Below are 18,952 nucleotides of genomic sequence, written 5' to 3'. Positions count from 1 at the left end.
ACAGAGACCACACAAGCCTCACAGGAACCCATGACGTTTACTCTCCCAGCTCAAATGCAGTCAAGACGATGTTTGAAACGCCATTAGTCATGAGTGATTAGCAAAGCTTAGCTGCTGAGGTTGTCAAACCCCCCCCCCTCCAATTCTGCACAGGGAAGGGTATATTTGTGGTTGTGGTTGGTTTGGTTTTTTATCTAGTTCATTTTTTATGGGTTCTGCTTATCTGCAGCCATAATAAGGAGGTTCACAACTGTGCTGCAATTACTAGTCATCCATTAGGGTGCTGCGAGCTCTCCAAAAGCATCTTTTCTAAGTACTATGAATTTAAAGAAAGAAACCAAGAGCAGTCAGATTTTAACCGCTACAGCGTAACTGATGTTCAGGGAAGTGGTAGGGAACCAGACTTGGCCTTGGATTGTGGCTGGTCCGCTTTCAGTGCCATAAATGTTGGTGACCTCATTAGACTCTGTGTCCCAATCCATCTATGTCTTGTTCCCTCTTCCGAGAACAATTGCTGCCGTATTCATTTAAGAAGTGAAGGTGTTTGTTGGTGTTCCCAGTGTGTTGCAGGCCCCGAGGGTGAGGTCCATCAGCACTATTAGAGAAAAAAGTATCAAAATTGGTAGGAAAGCATGAAGGCAGAAATGTATCAGAAAAGTAGATGTTTGTAACCCATGTAATATTAAAATGCAGTTATTTACCAGGAAGTTTATACTGTATAATATGAATGAGCAAGTGACATAACAGACAGTCCTGAAAACTGGTTTGTCGGTGCTGTGCAGAGCATCGGTGTCCCCCTCCCAACGAGCCCCGCAGGAGCATGCTGCAGGAGCCCTGCTCAGCTGCGCATGGAGGAGATGCAGGCTTGGATACACACTGCATCAGCACTCAGGAAGAGGTCCACAGTGTCTAGTTTGGCGATTAAAACAGGACTTTGGGAGAATTAAATTTCTCCGAGTCCAAGAAAATGCTGCAGAATGTAAATGCTCTTACAGCTGAAGCAGCCTGCTCCTGCTCGGACCAGCTGTTGCAGGGCTGCCCATCTACACGCAGAAGTACCCGGCAGCAGGGCTGCCACCTGAGCTCCACTTCACATGCAGAGTCTTTGCTACAGCCCTGCGGGGGACCTGATCCATTAAGCTGGCTCTAATAAGGATTAATGTGAGAACCTCATTAGTTCAACACCAAACGCAGTAGCCACAATTGAAATGCTTGGTCTTCCAGCCAGCAGTGGAGTTTTGCTACATTTAAACTTGATACTCTGTGTACTTCTCATACGTACTGACTGCATACATTTAATATTTAACAGTAGCTTAATAAGCAGCAGCTAAAAAACAAATATGTGTTTGGGGAATTCAGTGAACATGTTCCAGGATTGTCCAGTCCTTTTTCCACACTCTGCTTGTGCCTCCACAAGTCTCTCTCTTACTTAGACCATGGACACATTCATCTAGAGCCAGTAAACACCCAGGCGTCCAAAAGCAACCAGCATTTTCAGTTTGTATATTCAAGCAGCATCAAACTAGATTTGTGCAGTGAGTGACCACAAATCAGGTGAGGGTTTTCTCCGCAAGGAAAGCAATCACTCAAGAGGAAAGGCAATGTACCAGCACGCATGAGTGTCTAAACGAGCTGAAGAGGGCTGTAAAAACGCACACCAAGGGCCATGGTTTCCGAATGGCTTCCTCACTCGCACATACACAGTTTCTTTGATTATCCCAAGCAGTGACCTTCTCCACGTGCCTCATACGCCCGTACAGACGGCTAGGAGACATCCCGCGTGGCTAGAGGCAAAGCAGCGGTGGGGCGTGCAAACCGGTGTTTCAGAGAGGGACGCTTGCTGTGGGAGGGGCGGCGGAGGGGCCGGACCTCAGTCAGACAGACCAGACCGCCTTTGGCCTCAGCCTCAAAACAGCTAGACATCGCCTCAGGCTGACTGAGGCACCAAGCAATACACAGTGCGAGACTGAGAGGGGCTTTACAAGAACCCTTTGCCATTTCTGTTTGCTAAACGTTAAAAAAAACCAAAAGAACTAGTCTAGTAGGAGGAACAAATCAGATATTAATAGCAGTCACGTACATCACCGTAAGATTTAGATAAAGGTATATTCAGTTCTTCTATTGCACAGATTTTAATCACTTCTTATTAACCTTTCCTGTTGCTTTTAATTCCTTATTAACTTTTCCTATTCCCTTTAATTCAAAACTTCTACTTAAGCAGGTTTTATTTTTTCCATCAGAAAAAGATACATACTTGCCAGTTGGAAACAAATATCTGACTTAAAAAGTACACAGTGTTTTAGTCCCTGAGAATTTCCCTGTTTTTCCCTGAGCATTGTTGTTTGTTCTTTCTGAAATTCTTAATTACCCATGAACAGCCATCTTTAAATAGTATCATGATATGAATAGAGTATTTAAAGTAAGACAGAAGATTACAAAAAGTTGTATGTAGTTATGTAGACTCTAGTAATAATGAAAGCATTTTTTTTTCAAAATGTTGTAGTCCCCTCTTTTGCAAATACCAATACCTGCTTGACTACTTTGCTGCATCAAGAGCTAAGTTATCTAAATAACATGACTTGAATCCCCCGGTACAAAAATACAGATACAATTAAATATATTGAACAATCTGTTCTGCAATGTTATTTTTAATTAAGTAACTAAGTAATTTTTTTACTTCACATTCTTACCCTCCAGTGGAATCCAGCAAAGATGTAATGGTTGAAAGGAAAGGGTACTGGTTTAGGGTCCGTCTCATTGCAAACACCACCACACCAGTGGCGGTACAGACGCAGTGAGGCGAGATTATGCTCCCAGGGGACCCTGCCCCGGAGCATGGCCTCTATTAGAGATCCATAGGGCTAAAGTTCTCTGTAAGAGGATGGCATACATTATACTGAAAAACACTACGTTGCATTCTTCTCAGATGATATGAGCCATTTACTGCTCAGGGATTGCAGACCAGGGTGACTGCTCGTCAGCAACTGCAGGAAGGATGGGCTGTCCTGTGGGCTCAGCGCAGCGGGATGACAGGGCTCATCCGCTCATCCATCTGCCCATACGCCCCTTTCTGCAGCAAAAAGTGCTTAAGGAAACTTCTTAGGCCCAAGCGCTTTGTGTGTTTGTGTGGCTGCTTCATTCTCCGAGTGGATCATGGGAATCTGTTTTATGGTGCAGTGGGAAAAGCCGAGTAAGAAAAGCCACTGGTTCCTTCCCTTTTACCCTCTTCTATCCCTTTTGCAAGGGGATTTCAACAGAATATATGGCTGGTAGTGCCCAAATCCAGCTAGATTTCAGTGACTACTTCTCTTAGGTTCCTTTTAAAGATCCTGGACTAATCCGTTAGTCCATGGAACTTACTGAAAGATTGAAAAATAGAAAATTTAAATAGAACAAATACATAACTTGCCCAGAGTCCTCAAGACAGATGGACAGATACAGACCGTCACTAGTAACAGACAGAGGAGTCAAGGGGCAAGCGCTTGCCATGATACAGTGTCTAGCATGTGTATAAGGACAACCTCATCAGAAGGGGAAGAGGACATGCTTTCCAAGTAGTCCAAGAATTACTATTAGCTGCCCTTCCTTGAATTAAATAATGAACAATGTCAAACAACTTGTTAATAAAAAAAAAGGAGATTAAAAGGCCATCAAATAATCCACATGAATTTTAAATCCCTATCATGATCCCTTGTTTTGTTTCTATGATATAAGTACGATTTATGTGTTAACAACAGTTCATGGCTATTCTGGACATTAAAATACAGTTCTATATGCAGTGTATGCTGACACTACGTACATTATGCTAGGAATTACAGTTTGAGTTGCAACCTCATTGTCCAGTTTATTTAGTGTTTTGTGCATCCATTTTAACTGAATAGAAATGCTGGGTACATATCTCCCTCTGCCTTGAGGCCTTTGCGCAGAATTGGTTGTAATTTTTCATGCTAATAATTTTCTATCAGCATTATGAAGTCCTCAAAGAGCTTCAGTGAGTGCAAAATAGTCTGCAAAGCAAACGTTATCTACTGACTCTTAATTTTTCATCTGATTCTTTAACCTGAGACTCTAGATTGCAGTCATGTTGCCACTGTTTTGTAACTAACTTCAGTTTATTTTTCCCTTTTCAGAGAGCAGATATAGCTGTTGCCCCACTCACCATAACATTGGTGCGAGAAGAAGTCATAGACTTTTCGAAACCTTTCATGAGTCTGGGCATCTCCATCATGATCAAGAAGCCTCAGAAATCTAAACCTGGCGTATTCTCTTTCCTGGATCCTTTGGCTTATGAAATTTGGATGTGTATAGTCTTTGCTTACATTGGCGTCAGCGTAGTTCTTTTCCTAGTGAGCAGATTCAGCCCCTATGAGTGGCATTTGGAAGACAACAGTGAAGAACCACGTGACCCTCAGAATCCTCCCGACCCTCCAAATGAGTTTGGAATATTTAACAGCCTTTGGTTTTCCCTGGGTGCCTTTATGCAGCAAGGATGCGATATTTCTCCAAGGTTTGTTCCATATCACTCCATCACCTTTTTGCATTTTATGGTCATAGTCTGATGCCATGGTGCATATATGTTACTCTTTCAAATTTTTATTTAACTCCAATTTTTTTTTGACATTTCGTTCAATGCTAAGCTTCATCATCAAGCCACTATGCTTGCTAACATTCACCTCCAGTATGAGTGGCATTGCCTTATAATGCCATTTATGCATTTCTGCAAAACTTATATACACCATGTTGAGGCTGTAAAATGCATAGGGTTTTCTGTTTTCAGCAATGCTTGGAGGGCTACCGTGTTTTTGCTGCATATCTCATTTTACGGTCATCTGCTTGGTGCATATAACATACTTATTATGCTTTGCAAAATAAGATTTGTTTATTTTTTTAAAAGTCACATGCAACAGCACTTTAAAACACCTCCCCACCTGTCATGGCTTCTGCTAGTCTTTAACTTTCGTTTGTGCCTAATTTCTCTATTTTCATTCTTGTTGAACCATCCTTTCATCTATTACTAATTTGCTTTCCACCATGTTTTGTATGTTCAGGTCTCCTTACATGCCTCTCTGATAGTTACTTTGTACTATCCTTTATGTGTATCATTATTGAAATCTAGTCTAATCAATTGTCCCTGTGCTCATAGTCAATGTGGTCCAATAAGCATTGCCAGTTTCCTTGTTTATTCATGAAGACAATCTTTCTGAATAAGCCTGTAGTAAAACATGTTTGATGATAGTTCCATTTTAACAGAGAGCACTGGTATTAACAATTGTAGAATTGTATTTCTTTTTTAAAGAAGCACTTTGAAAACCACTAGAGAGTAGCGAAGTTCTCTGTAATTGAACAATGCATACCTCAAATGCTTTTTCAATAGCATATATATATAGTGTTTCTACATATACACTGTTATAATACTTTGGTGACGTGCCTGTGATAAGCAGTTAAGCTATCTGCTTTGTTAGCGATGGAGCAGAAGTGATATTTTATATGACAATATTTTAAAATCCAGTCTACGGCTATCTTAATTATTAAAAATACTCATTTAGGACAAAGAGGTTGCAGTTTTTCCTTTTCACAAGGTTGCTAATTAAATTAAGAGAGCCAGGTATTTTCTTAAGAGTGAAAACATACCTTGGCAATCTCCATAGTTTGGTATCTTTTTCAGTACCTAAATCACCGAAAACTTACTAGGTTTTCCTCATCAGTATAGTGGTGTAGATCTTAAGTAGTCTCACTGAAAGCAGTTAAAAAACTTCTGTGAAGTTTCATGAAAAGGACCCTGATTTTACCTCTTGTAATGATCCTTCAAGGTCACAGTCACTGCATGTTCAGATCCCGTAATGATCGCAGTGAAGTCCAGGGTTTTCAGAGATACTAGCATATCTGTTACAACTGATACCTGTTGCTTTTTGATGCAAGCCATTTGTATGTTTTAGAAGTTTTGATAGCGGTAATTAGATTTCATATATAACTGACACATGCACATATATCTATATAAAATATACACACAGCCTATTTTCCTGGATATGACCGTGTGCTGGTTTTTGCAGAGGAGAGGTCAATGTTTCAGTGTGCTGCCTCACTGCATATTTATAGCTTTTAGTCTATTCCTCATGTTTATATGCTGTGTTTCTGCTCTATTCCTAAATTCTGTAATGAAACTATGCCTTTCTGCTTGTGGGTAAAGGTGATGAGTAGTGATAACATTTAAATTGCTGTTGACCATGTGTGTGCTCAATATAAAGGACCGGGAAATAAGCACTGGGACATCACATGGAAAGCTGCAGGCATTGCACTGTTTCCACTAGGTCTGTTTATTGACAGTAAATAGAAGAGCATAGGATTTTCGTTAAGCCCTCATGTGACTCCCTGACAAGTTCAGTCATCTACATTATATAATGAGTGGGATATATTCTGTTATTTTCAGTAGTACCATGATCAGGGCCTTGGTAATACCTACAAGAAAGAGACAGAAGTAAACCTATTTATTTTATCTATCCATCAGTAGCTGTTAGCTCAGTATTAATACATGACCCTCATTTGAAGACATTGTTCAGCTATTTTGTTATCTTTCATGATAACAGATTCCAGGCAGTTACATGAATTGTTACTGAAAAAAAGAGAAGTTTAATACCTTGTTTTAAATTCCAGAAACACTGTTCCTTAGACTGATATGTTGATTTAAGTTGATTTAATGTCAAATTTCTTTTCCATAGAAGGGACTATTCCCAAGTATTCCATTCTGAATCCGTATCTTTGTAAGGTTACACCGTTCACAGTACATTGCCTATATGAATGTTTCATACTATTTTATTGCCATTAAAAGGGGCTTCATTCTTCCTTTGTGAGTTTTGTCTGAATACATTTCTTATATGAGAGCGTACAGCACTTGTAGAGAGATGCCGACAAGCAGTCTGGAGAGATCACTTTTGTACTTGCTGAGAAAGGCTCTTTCAGCTGCCTTTGTGTGGAACAGCTGTGACATCTAATGACTAGTTAGATCTCTCCTCGGTGAGTATGCTGTGCGGATATTCCAGAGGATATATCCCTATACTCTCCTCTCTGCATTTAATAGGAGTCATCTAGCCTGAATCAGATAGCAGCCGAAGGATGGTGTTCAGTTCCTCCCTTGATGGAAGCAACATTTGTTCCAGCAGTTTTGTTCTGCTATCAAAGGCTGCTGTGTTTTCTGCCTCGTAAGCTAAAGTATTGAAAATTCACTTTTGATGGATCAAAAGTGGATTATTAAACTTGCTTTAATGTAAGATATGTACAACAAATGGAAACAGGAGAAAACAGACAAATTTGTAACACTGTTTTGAGCAAAAGTATCTTTGAAATCTGTATGACACCATGTATTTTCATTTTCCTCTTTATTCGTGTGGAACAAAGGGCCTAGAGTAATTAATTGCTGATGGAAAAGGACAGTGCTTTTTCATTAAAAATTATTGCATGAGACTGGATGTTTAACAGGGTATATTTGCAGATCCCTGTATTGACAGCAAAAGATTCAAGAGACTCCTATTAAAGGCCATGGGAATGACTCTCTGTGGGACTTTCGAGATAGCAAAGAGAGCTGGGCAGCTACGTGCTTCTGAAAGTCCCACTGCTGATTCCTGTGATGAGAGAACGGAGCATCTCAGGCCAGACCTTTAGATGCTGCTGCCGTGTGTTGTCTCACTAGCAGAGGTGAGGGCCGCCTGGCCAAACGAGGCACCTCGAGGAAGGCAGAGGGTTTGTGGGGCATGTGAGCAAAGGACTGAGCTCCTGGCTTAGAGAGTACCAAACCTCGTGCGTTCAGAAGGAGAAGGGGTTCTAGATGTGCAGATTTTGCACCAAAGAAGTTCAGGGTTATAAGCCAAAATAGTCATCTCAAATCAATCATAAAAGACCAATTAAAAATTGAATAGTGTGGAAAGCTCGTTATTGCTATAGGAAATTACAATTGTTTTATGGTCACAAGTAGAAACAAAGTTCAGGCTATTGAATAAAGAAGATTGTTTGAATGTATTATTGTCCTGGAAACTGAATGTGAATTTGAATATTTATTTTGTTTTTCTCTTGTTACTAATTTGCTCTCATTTAACTCCATGCTTCCTTTTAAATTTCCTGTCAAGGTATGCACACTTCCTGTTTACTTCCTTTTAAAAATGCCGTCTGACTTTGTTTTGATAATTGTGTTATAATACTGTTATGCCAATGCTTTGTTACTCCTCTCATTCGTTAACTCCTTGATTCACTTTAAAATAATTTTGTGCAATGTATTGATCTGTTGAGGTAATTTGGATAACTACATGTTGGGATAAAGCACTAGTTGTTTGTTTTTAAAGTACAGTGCTGTACACTTGGACAGGTATGTCTTCATCAGAAATGGCCGTGTTGGTATTAAAAGCTGTGATAGATTTTTCTATAATTATAATCTGAGTAATGGACAGACATATATGTGGTTCACAGTGCAAAATACACAAGTAGTTTTTTATCACCATCCTGGTGTTTATGTACTAACCTTTTTTCTCCCTCATCCCTCCACACCAGCCCTGCAGTGGGTATAAGGAGTCTCTGTATCAGCAGATGGACTGGGGGGAAGGGTGCTTTTGGAAAAGGAGGCAGCCAGCGCTCAACTGCGTTCTGGTTCTTTGACTCTCTCTTTCTGTCTTTCTTTCCTTCAGTGTCAGCTTTGTGGTTTGTTTTGTTTTTCTTTTGCCCCATCCTGTGCTTATCACCAGTTACAGCTGTGTTAGTCCGGAGTGCTTCATAGTGGCAGCTGTTTAATCTTCCTTTTCGTGCTCTTTGGAAGACTCTGGGAGAAACAACTCTATAGTGGCATCCAGTTTTCTTTCAAGTGACCTCCACGCTTCTGAGAACTGCTCTGGTCCTCATCCAACAAGACTCCTCTCTTGCACTGAAGAGCCTCGGGGGAGTGCCTTCTTCTTCGAGGAAGCCAGCCATGCCCAGCCTCTCCTTCCTCTTGGCTGTTCTCCGCTTTTTGTCCTGTATCTGTCTGGACTTCGTTTGTGCAGGTGGCAAGATCTCTGGGGCAAGATATTTTTGCATTTCTCTGTGTGTAATGTGCTGTATGAACATGCAGCTCGACACAGGCATTTTGTTGTTACAGCATTATGTGGGCTTGAGGTTTCATTGCTATGGAAAATGCTTGTCTTCCTGCACATCTTCATCCCCGCAGTCCATCTGTCCTGCAAGCAGAAGGGGAAGCTACTGATGCAAGTAAGACATTTCCTAAGGGAAAGTATAGGGAGAGTGAACACGTACTATTTTGTTTCCTATTGTTCCATTAAATTTATCTCAACACCCAGGCAAGGATCTTTTCTTCATCTTCCTATTTCAAAATCTACTTAAAGCAAGAGGGCCACAGGAACCTGGAAACACCAGATAAAGCTAGTCTTCTTGTATTCAGCCAGATGTTACATCTGTTACTTGCTAGCCAGACTTCTGCTTAACCTGGCTTTGAAATTGTCAGCCTTTCTGCAGGGAAGAGCCTGACACAGAAGATGGAAAGTGTATTGTGGGACTTCTCAGAAGATGGAAAGTGTGTTGTGAGACAGTGAACAAAAAGGAGTGAATCTCATCTGATGCAGCCATCTAAAAGCAATATACTGTGTTTTAGTGAGGCACTTTGGTTACCTCCAAAGTCATGGGAGAGAGATGGGCACCTTCAGTTTAATCCTATACAAGAATGAGTGAGATAAATCTTGTTCCGAGGGTGCCTCTCTCCTCTCTTTCTCTCCATTGGCTCCAAAGGGAGCCTGCTTGACTAGCTTACACCAGGTACTGTTTTATAGATGGCTGAAGTTAGGTCTTAGCCCATGTGAGAGGTTTGCTCGGTTTGTAGGGTATCAAGTTTCACAAAGTAGCTAAAGCCAAGAGCCTAGCTAGTGAGGGAGCCAGCCACGAAGGACCTTAACCAACTGCAATATGCCACAGGATGCTCACTTGTTACCTACAAAGAAAGTCGTAGAGAGAGGTAGGGAGATTCCTTGACTCACTCCATTATTTTGCATTTATATTTCTGCAACTTACCCTTGCAACAGCCTGTTTAGTAGCCTTCTTTGAGGGAGTATAGCTGGACTACAGCTGCAAGCTGAAACTTGGAAGCCTTTTACCCTCCTGAGAGGCCCTCACGAAAGGCTGGAAAGCCTCCTCAGCTTGCTGGTGATCTACTGGCTCTGTGCTTGCCCCGAGGAAGCGAATGCAGGCCAAAGCACTGGAGATTTTTTCAGAGTTCACACCGCGAAAGTCATTGCTGCCTCATGGACAGAGAGATGATGCTTCGCTCCTTAAGCTGCCTTAAGCATTGCAGCTGCCTGAACCGCCTTGCATCTTGCTGCAGCCTTGGCACAGCAGTCCCTGCCACTGCTGCCTGCCTGCCCTGGTCCCGTGGTGTGTGCTGTAGTCCGTGGCTACCAGCCCATATCTGGTATCCTTTCAGTGGGAATTGCTGATTCAGTTTCTTGGGAAGAGGAGAGTGGAGATTAATAGGGTTTCACCTCTTAGTTTGTTTCTCCACATGCCTCTAACCTATTCCAGACTGCTCTGTCTGTTTTGATTGTGTTGGCAGTATTTTCCATTGGTTTGTTCTTTAATGTTGGACAGCTTTTTTTTTCTTTCCTTTTTTCTTAATAATTTAATGGGATTTTTTTTTATGGCTCAGGCAATCTGAAGGTCTGGCCAAGACTAGCCAGTTTATCAGCTAACCCCCCTTGTGTGAGTGGGGAGGGGGCATGTCACGAGACTTTTGCTTTTTTCCTGTCTCCATCTGTTGGTAGGACAACTTGTACCCACTGTCTGGGGATGGCACTGAGGGACTTGAAGGAAACAGATAAACAGGTAAGAGATTCTCTCGTTTTCTATTTCTTCCCTTCACACAAATTGATGACTACAACACCCAGGTTCACTGGATTTAATATATTTGGGACTTGATTCTTCTTCCACTGATGTTTAGTAAAGACTAAAGGGAAAACAGATCAAATATCTTTGTCTCAGCTACTGAAATGATTCCTGGTCAACATGCTTTCCATTAAGGGTGTGCACAGTACAAATTACCCACCTGGCTGTACGGAGTGGTGCTGGCATCCTTCATGCCCCAAAAAGTATGTTGAGCCTGATGCTCAATTGCTTTAAAGCAGCAAAGAGCTCTTATCAACGGAGGATCTAGACCTCTCGACAACTAGTCATTTTGTGATTGTATGTGTAGACACTGACTTTTTTCATGCTTTGTATTTTTATAAGCAGATAGAAAAAAAACAGAATATGATTAATTTTTTTTTTGCTTCTTTCTACATTGCTGTGGTGCTGTGAATTATAAAACAGGAATGTGCTTGGCTTGGAACTGCGGGTTTTAGACATGCAAATTTTAATTAACATAAAATAAACCAGCTTCTTTCATCACATCAATGTGCAGATTCAGTCTCTAATTCCTGCTAGATCACGAAGAGAAAAAGGCACTTGATAATTTTTGTTTTATTCATTTGAATGTTTACTCAAATTCCTTTTTGCAGTTTACCACATTTTACATTTTAAGAAGCAATGCAGCCAAAGATGCATTCATTTCTTCCAAGCTGGGCAATCTCTGCAGAGACAGCAGTGCTGGTGTGCTGCAGCAGGCAAAACTAATCATGGGGAAAGGCTGGCCTAACACAGAAGACAAAAGTCTTCTGGCAAAAAGACTTCTCCAAAAAAGGCTATGTTAGGAGGTGTCAGCAGAGCTCATCCTTCCCCAGAAGTCACTCCCACTAGACAAGCCTCAGGATGAGTTTGGCTCAGAAGAACTATTTCTTAGTTGATTGTCCGTGTTTTCATTCAAAGATTGAAGAGAGAGTTTAGCTAGGCAAGACGAGGTACCCTCAGAGCTTGCTGTCCTGGGGCAGGCTGCCCGGAACTAGCTTCTGATCAGCCTGGTCACAGGTACCTGAAGAATCTGGACAAAAGGGTTCTGCACGTGAAAAAAAAAAAAAAATCAAGGAATGGCTTCAAAGCAATTTGATGATGTGTGTTTTTCCATAGATCTCTCTCAGGGCGAATTGTCGGAGGAGTCTGGTGGTTCTTCACTCTCATCATAATCTCTTCCTACACTGCTAATCTTGCTGCCTTCCTTACTGTGGAAAGGATGGTTTCTCCCATAGAAAGCGCAGAGGATCTGGCTAAACAAACTGAAATAGCCTATGGCACTTTGGATTCAGGCTCAACCAAAGAGTTCTTTAGAGTAAGTTGCATGATTTAAAGCAGTTCTATTAAATCTCTGTTAGAGCTTTACTAAACCATAAATGCCTCATATACAGGGCCATGGCTTTCAGTCATTCACTTCTACTTAACCGTAATAGCTGTTCTGATGAAGGCAGCTTTGTGCAATCAGGACAGGCCTGACTGCGAATTTTAATACCAAAAGGCACTTGAACAAAATAAGTGGTTTTGCTGAAACCTGAAACATCTCGAGATGAAAAGCTATTGCAGGATGGTTTTTTTAACACCAGATGCAGAGTCTCAGTGTGTTGGGCAATAATGCAGTTGTTAGCACAACATTTAGCAAAGAAAACCCTTGGAGAAGTGCCTATCTTGACCTACTTGTTCTGTTTGCCCAGCTGGCAGCCATTAATGTCACCCAATGTTGGTGTTTGCTTGCCAGGATTAGAAGGAGGGGGGGGTTGAGATGCACGTTACTATTTTTCCACTGATTGCTGCAGTTGTTGCTCTGCCTCCACAGCTCAGGAGGGGTCTGGCTGTGCCTGCATGGAGAGAGAGTAGGTAAAACCTTTGCACCCCAGTAGACTATGGTGTGTCCTAGGTGTCTCACCCTGGTTGCTGAAATGCTGGAATTGGAATAACTGGGGGAGTGGTGGGGAGGGTTATGTAAATTTGTTTTAAGATCTTCCTTTCTTTCTCTGCTTGCCAAGCCACAGGCAGAATTGCAAAGGGTTTGGTGAGGGTCATTAAAACCTCTAACTATGACCTCAGACCAATTTTCTGTATCTAAAAACTGCAACCTGAACAGCTCTTATTTCTGGCCTTTCCAAGTATTAACGAAAATGCTAGGCCCTTCTAGGAAGTTCCTGTTTCTCTCAGCAGTGCCAATCAAATGCCATTCAAACTGACATTTCTGTATATAGAAAAGTGGTCAGCGCTGCAGGATTAAGTATTGCCCATCATGCATACTGGGGAGGTGCAAGTGTGAGGGAAAGGGGAGAAGAAAAAAACCCTTTCTATTGTAGGCTGATTAAATACTGGAGGCTCTTTGAATGTGCTTAAAATGTTGAATGTTTTAGAGTACGTGCTAAAAAGATAGTAGTAAGCAAAGATCTGGAAGAGCTTTCTAAGGTGTTTGTAAGATGAATAACATCACACGTATAAGCCTACACACACACATGTATATATAAAACAAACATAAAGCTAGAAGTGTTTACAAAGGTATTTTACAAAGCTTTTATACTCTGCCTTACTTATATGTAATGTCTTTATATAAAAATACAGTTTGGGGTTTTTTTTCAATGGTTCTTAATTAACCGTGGTAGCTGGTACGTTACAATGGCCTCTATTTTTGTATTGAAAACCCACTGTAAGATAAACACTGACCTTGTTAAGGGTGACATGAGTGTCTAAAATTTTGTGTTCTGCTTAATTATCAGCCTGAGGCAGTGTTATCTGTACAGCAAAAATGAGTGGACTGAACCTGTCAGAAAAGGTAGCACAGCTTTATTAGAAATATTGCTGCTGTTTACAGTCACTGGAGTGTTCTTGGGGCGGGGGGAAAGTCTTCTTTTGAGTATCTCATTATCATTAATACAGAAGAAGATTGTATGGGGGAGTTTCTTCATTTCCTAAATAGTCTGATATAACATGGAAATCCTTTTTCACTGAGAGATCAAAGGAATGAGTGTTCCTTGTGAAAGGATACGAAGTCTGGTAAATGTATGAATACTTTGTTGTGCCAGTAGTAGTCCTGGGATGAGCTCTGACTCTCTCCTGGAGCAAGCAGGGCTCTAAATGAGGGTGGTCTGTCAGGAGCTGCCCAATCCATCAGGCAGAGAGAAAAATCAGATGGGGAAGGAGGAGAGCAGAGCCCTGGGAACAGCAGGAGCACAGCTAGCTCTGCTCTGGGTTATCGGGGAGGGCCAAAGTAGGCAAGAGAGTGGGCATCAAGTGGTGCTTGTCTCTCCTTGGCTTTCTCAAGGAACGCAACATAATTTCAGTGGTATTAACATCCGCAGAGTAATGAATTGGAACAGAATGATGCGGCCATGAAACTGTTGCAATTAGAGTCGTCTTCAGTTGATTTGAGAAGGGCAAAAGCTTTGCTTTAGGTTATATGTGTATGTTCACATAAATACTTCATTGTACACTCTTTAGCCACTTGATAATGATGGCTGCAACTAGAAATAACTGTTAGAGGAAACTTGGTTTCTCACTGCCTGCTTGCTCTGCAGTTTGGGTTTTGCTACACTGGTACTGTCCTTGCTGTTAGCTCATTTCTCACTACTGCTGGAGCATCAGCAGGAGTGACAGTGGTCTCAGTCAGTAAAAGCTGTGAATTCTTCTGGCTATAATGCAATGTTTATTCCCTCTGTGAAAGGAAAATCCTCTTCCTCCCATTCCCCATCAGCAATTAACCCATGTTAAGCAACAGCTGTCTCAGTGGGTCAGGACCTTATATCCTGCGGAAAACGTACTCGGTGAGAGAGGACACTTACAACTGTGGGGATGGCTATGTGAGCAGGCTAGTGCAATACTGACTTGTACTGCTTGCCCACGCGTATGTACCCACACGCTATGCCATACATGCGTGCCCACACACTCAGCCTGTGGCATGCGAGAGGCAGCTGAATTCTCACTGGTGAGGGGAAAAGCTGCTTGGCTGTGAGCACAGAGGCAGCCAGAACCGTAACTCGGTTTTGTAGCTATGCCTTGACTTTACACAGGAGGCGCAGGATAGAAAGTCTCCCAAGATGCCATAAAGATGCTTGTATGGGTATATCTCTTCGTGGAGACACAAAGCTAAAACGTTTCTCAGAGATATTGATCAGGTATTGATCTCAGTGGCTGCTGTTGGCTGGCGAAAGGTGCCAGATTGACAGTAGCAAGGAAAAATAGCTTCTTGATGCGTCACGGAAGGGCACCACATAAATGAGAGTCAAATACCCACTGTTCTTGTCTGCCCATTTTTAGAGAGGAGCTCCTTTAGAGCCCACAGTCCATGGCTGCTTTCTGCCAGCTTCATTTCCAATTAGTCTCACTTTTGAAGATTTCTTTTACAGTGTGGATACCTATCTACCAGGAGCTGGACAGATACCAGCAACTCATTTCACATGAACAGATGGTAATGACTTTCAGCCACTTCAGACCTGAGCAGATTCCAGCGAGTGACCTATTTTATAGTGTTGGCTGTTTCCCTAAACATCGCAGTGTCTCCCAGATAGACTCTAGCCCAGCTATGTAGATTAAAGCTAAATACAACACTGCCATTTCAAGTATGCATGATGAATGCTGCCAGTGCGACATTACTCTCACAGTTACAACAATAGAGCATATTTTTTTTAGTGTTTTCACAGCAGGCACTATTCACTCTCCTCACTCATTGGTGACTCTCTGCATCAGGGCATTTGTCACCCCAGAATATCTAAGAACCAAATGAGCCTTCATATATTTTTGTGATTGTTGCTTGTTTTTGGTCAGAAACATTTTTCATTTGTACTAATTAGCTTATAAAGGCATTTAAATGCTAATCAATAGATTTCATCAATTCCCTTTTGGCCTTCAAAGGCCATTCATCCACACTGAAAAGGAAAAGATCCTTTCCTTAGATATTTATTAACAAAAAGCCTCAGATTACAAAATGCCTCTTTCTTTTTCTTGAAGACTGGCAAAGGCCTATACTAGAAAGCAATTACAAATAACTAATCTACTACTTTTAAGGGTTTATATGTTAGAATTAACATCTTCTCATACGTTCAATTAAACTTTTAGCATATCGGAGCAGCTCATCAAATCAATATAGTACCATTCAGTCCAAATTCAGCACAGAGCCTATGTCTAACACCACATTCTGATAGGTTTCAGAACCCAATATGCATATATTTGAAAGGTATGGCCATTACAAACAATTTGTAATTCTTATGTAAATTTGGCTGTATTTAAACTTCAGTAGAAGAAGCAGCATATATTTCTAGACATTTAGAAATATAAACTGCTCTTGAATTTCTGGTGGTTTCTTTTAATTGATAGCAGATAACTGCCTTAAGAGGCTTATGAATGGATTCTGTGAAATCCTTTGTGTGGGACTTGATCCTCAAAAACACACTGAGCAGCTAGTACACTCTACTGAAAACCTGAAATTTCAGAAGGTGTCCTTTAAATTGATTTAATGCAACAATGCTTTACAGGATTAAATATTGAGATAGGTGACATATAGCAAGATCTTGCAATAGATCTTTCTCCTTTTTGAAGGAAATTGCAGGCAACTCATATCACACCATTTCCAATGTAGTTAACTAAAGTTTAGAGGAAGAAAGATGCCTAAGAAGACTGACACTGTATCATAGAGCTTTTTGTTTTTCTCATAATGGCTTAAGTCCAACCAACAATGTCCCTGAAAAAACTCTGCTGTCCAATGGCTCTTCAGTGCCTTAGATAAAGTGACCTGCTGCTCTGAAGTCAGTTCCTGATTTTTCTTCCAGAAATGGCATTAATTGTCAGGCTCGTTAGGAGTTTCAGCAGAAAGGCCAAAGATCCTCTGGACATGGTGGTTTTGCTGTTACAGCTGGTCGTGCTCAGCTGGCACTGGTGCTCACTGGTTTTGGGTAGAGTTTGACACTGACATTACTCCCGTTGTCAATAAAGAGACTTCAAGCTCAAAACTTGGAGAAGTCAAACAAGGTCTTCAAGTACCATTTGGGAATTTTGGATATTAGTTTTAGGAAGTCTCTGCAACATCGTAGAAATTCACAGCTAAGCCTAAAGTCTACATTACATCAGGACACGTGGTAGCAATAGTTAACTGGAGGTCACTGTACCTCCTGTGTGAAGGCTTTCCTTCCCATTACATTTGGGTAATCTACCCAGATACTTCAGTAATATTTTCCTCTTAATTAATGTTTTGCCAGAAAGCGATACTATTGTCTTATTCCTTTGGGTGCATTCAGCATTTGACATGCCTTTTCTGCCGTCTTATCAGTAAGTGATTCTTTCCAAATCAGGCTCATATGTGAGGCCTTCCTGGTCTTACATTTTTCTATCATATCTTTATGTAAATATGAAGTTTTAAGGACATGGGAAGCCATGTTTAGGGTGGTCCCCAAGAAGGTCCCCTTTTCCTCACTTTGGGCACCTAAAGCCTCACCTCCTGTTCAGGCAGTGCTTTGTCCTGGACTATACATGGCGGGTCCGCAGCGGGGGACAGGGCACTGGTGGCCCTGCTGGATCGAGAGAGCAACGCGCCAGCTGTGCCCCCGGCCCCCCAGCAGGCCTACAGAGGGGCTTCCTGCTGCGGTGGCCCCGGGGGACTCGGTATGGAGGGACGTCTGCGGCAGGTTACGCTGGTCCTTTGGGGATGGCTCCCAGAAGTGCCAGAGGTTGGGCAGCGGGAGTCCAGCCCCATGGGGAGAGGGGGAGTAGTGACTGAAATATGTCGTGAGGCACTAGCGTCTTACACACAGGGCATACGGTAAGGAGCGCTGTGCTTTACGCTGATGAGGCTGCATGAAGACAGGAGGAAAGGGAAATAAATTCTACCAGAAAGCAGTTTAGTTAAGGAAAAGCCTTGAATTATGAACCAATAACTGCCATGCAATTTTTATGCATTTTATGCAATCAAGCAGTATTGAGATCATCATTAGAGCCTCTTAAAAACACTAAGATGGACTCCGTGCCTGCAACCCAAAGGGTTTCATCTGTAGTGAAACTCTTTAATTTCTAATTTCAAAATATATTTTGCTTGTGAAGATGAAGGACTTGTTTCTAGAACAGCATTGATACAAAAATGTCTTGCTTTTGTCTTTGGATGAAACTGTGATTAGTAGTTTCAAGCCTTCTGTGTTCTTGGCATAAAGCAAAGCAACACAGTGATCACCATAAACACCCGACAGAAGTATTGGAAGGTGACTGTATGTATAGACTCTAAAGAACAGAACATCACAGAAAAGCGATAGCTTCAGAATGGGAGCGACGTAGATCTTTCATAAGCAATGTGGCAGCAAGTAATCAGAAAAAGTACTGTGTTGTAACTATATTTTAAAGCAGAAAATACGAAAAACGCATTCACCCACATATCTCCCTTCCCTATTTTACACAGGTAGATATATGCAGAAATATTAAAAGATGAATGCGCATGTATGCAGAGAGATCACAACCTCTCCACTGCAGGAGTGACACCCAGGTGGGGCGGGGGGCGGTGTCTCTTAATCTATTGAGTTTCCCTTTTACTATATGGCTAACAGGCAATTTTAAAGACAGTGGGAAATCAAATGTGACATAATTGCAAAAGAAATGTTTTTCCATGAAGTAATATAATGTCCTTAAGCCTGTGTATTAGCAAGGAAAAGGTATCCTCCTGGGAACTAAAATTAGCAGCTCATCTGGCATGCACTCACCAGGAAGGATATGTTTATGTGGAACCTGGCAATAAGGTGGCTGAACCATTTTGTTAGTGTCAGCAGACACCCAGGATTCAAAGCAGCTCTCAGTCAACATTAATAACAAATATTTGAATAAATCACTGCTTTATCTTAATTATAAAAAGTACATATGTCATATATTAAATATCATTTGTAAATAATATTCTATATGAGGTATCTAATTTATAAGTATTCTTATAAAATATATAAATAGCATAAATACAATCTATATTATAAAATAACACATATATATCAGAGTTAGTGTAATATCTTAAATATTATAATAAAATATTAAATAATAATTGCATAAAATATGTATTAAATAATACAAGCTG

General features: G+C 41.2%; 1 protein-coding gene across 4 annotated transcripts in view; it reads left to right on the top strand.

The window, feature by feature from the left end:
• The window catches only part of GRIA3 (glutamate ionotropic receptor AMPA type subunit 3), a 158,624-nt gene that overhangs the window by 106,718 nt on the left and 32,954 nt on the right, over nt 1-18,952 (top strand). For all 4 annotated transcript variants that reach the window (XM_064518179.1, XM_064518180.1, XM_064518181.1 and 1 more), the window contains exons 11-12: nt 4,131-4,507; nt 12,022-12,220. In XM_064518179.1, coding sequence (XP_064374249.1) covers nt 4,131-4,507; nt 12,022-12,220 — 576 coding nt within the window. The remainder of the gene's footprint in view (nt 1-4,130; nt 4,508-12,021; nt 12,221-18,952) is intronic.

This window comes from Dromaius novaehollandiae, chromosome 11 (genome assembly GCF_036370855.1).
Source record: "Dromaius novaehollandiae isolate bDroNov1 chromosome 11, bDroNov1.hap1, whole genome shotgun sequence".
NCBI classification, from domain to species: Eukaryota; Metazoa; Chordata; class Aves; order Casuariiformes; family Dromaiidae; genus Dromaius; species Dromaius novaehollandiae.
The sequence above is the reverse complement of the archived record's forward strand: the minus strand, read 5'-3'. Positions and strand labels throughout refer to the sequence as shown.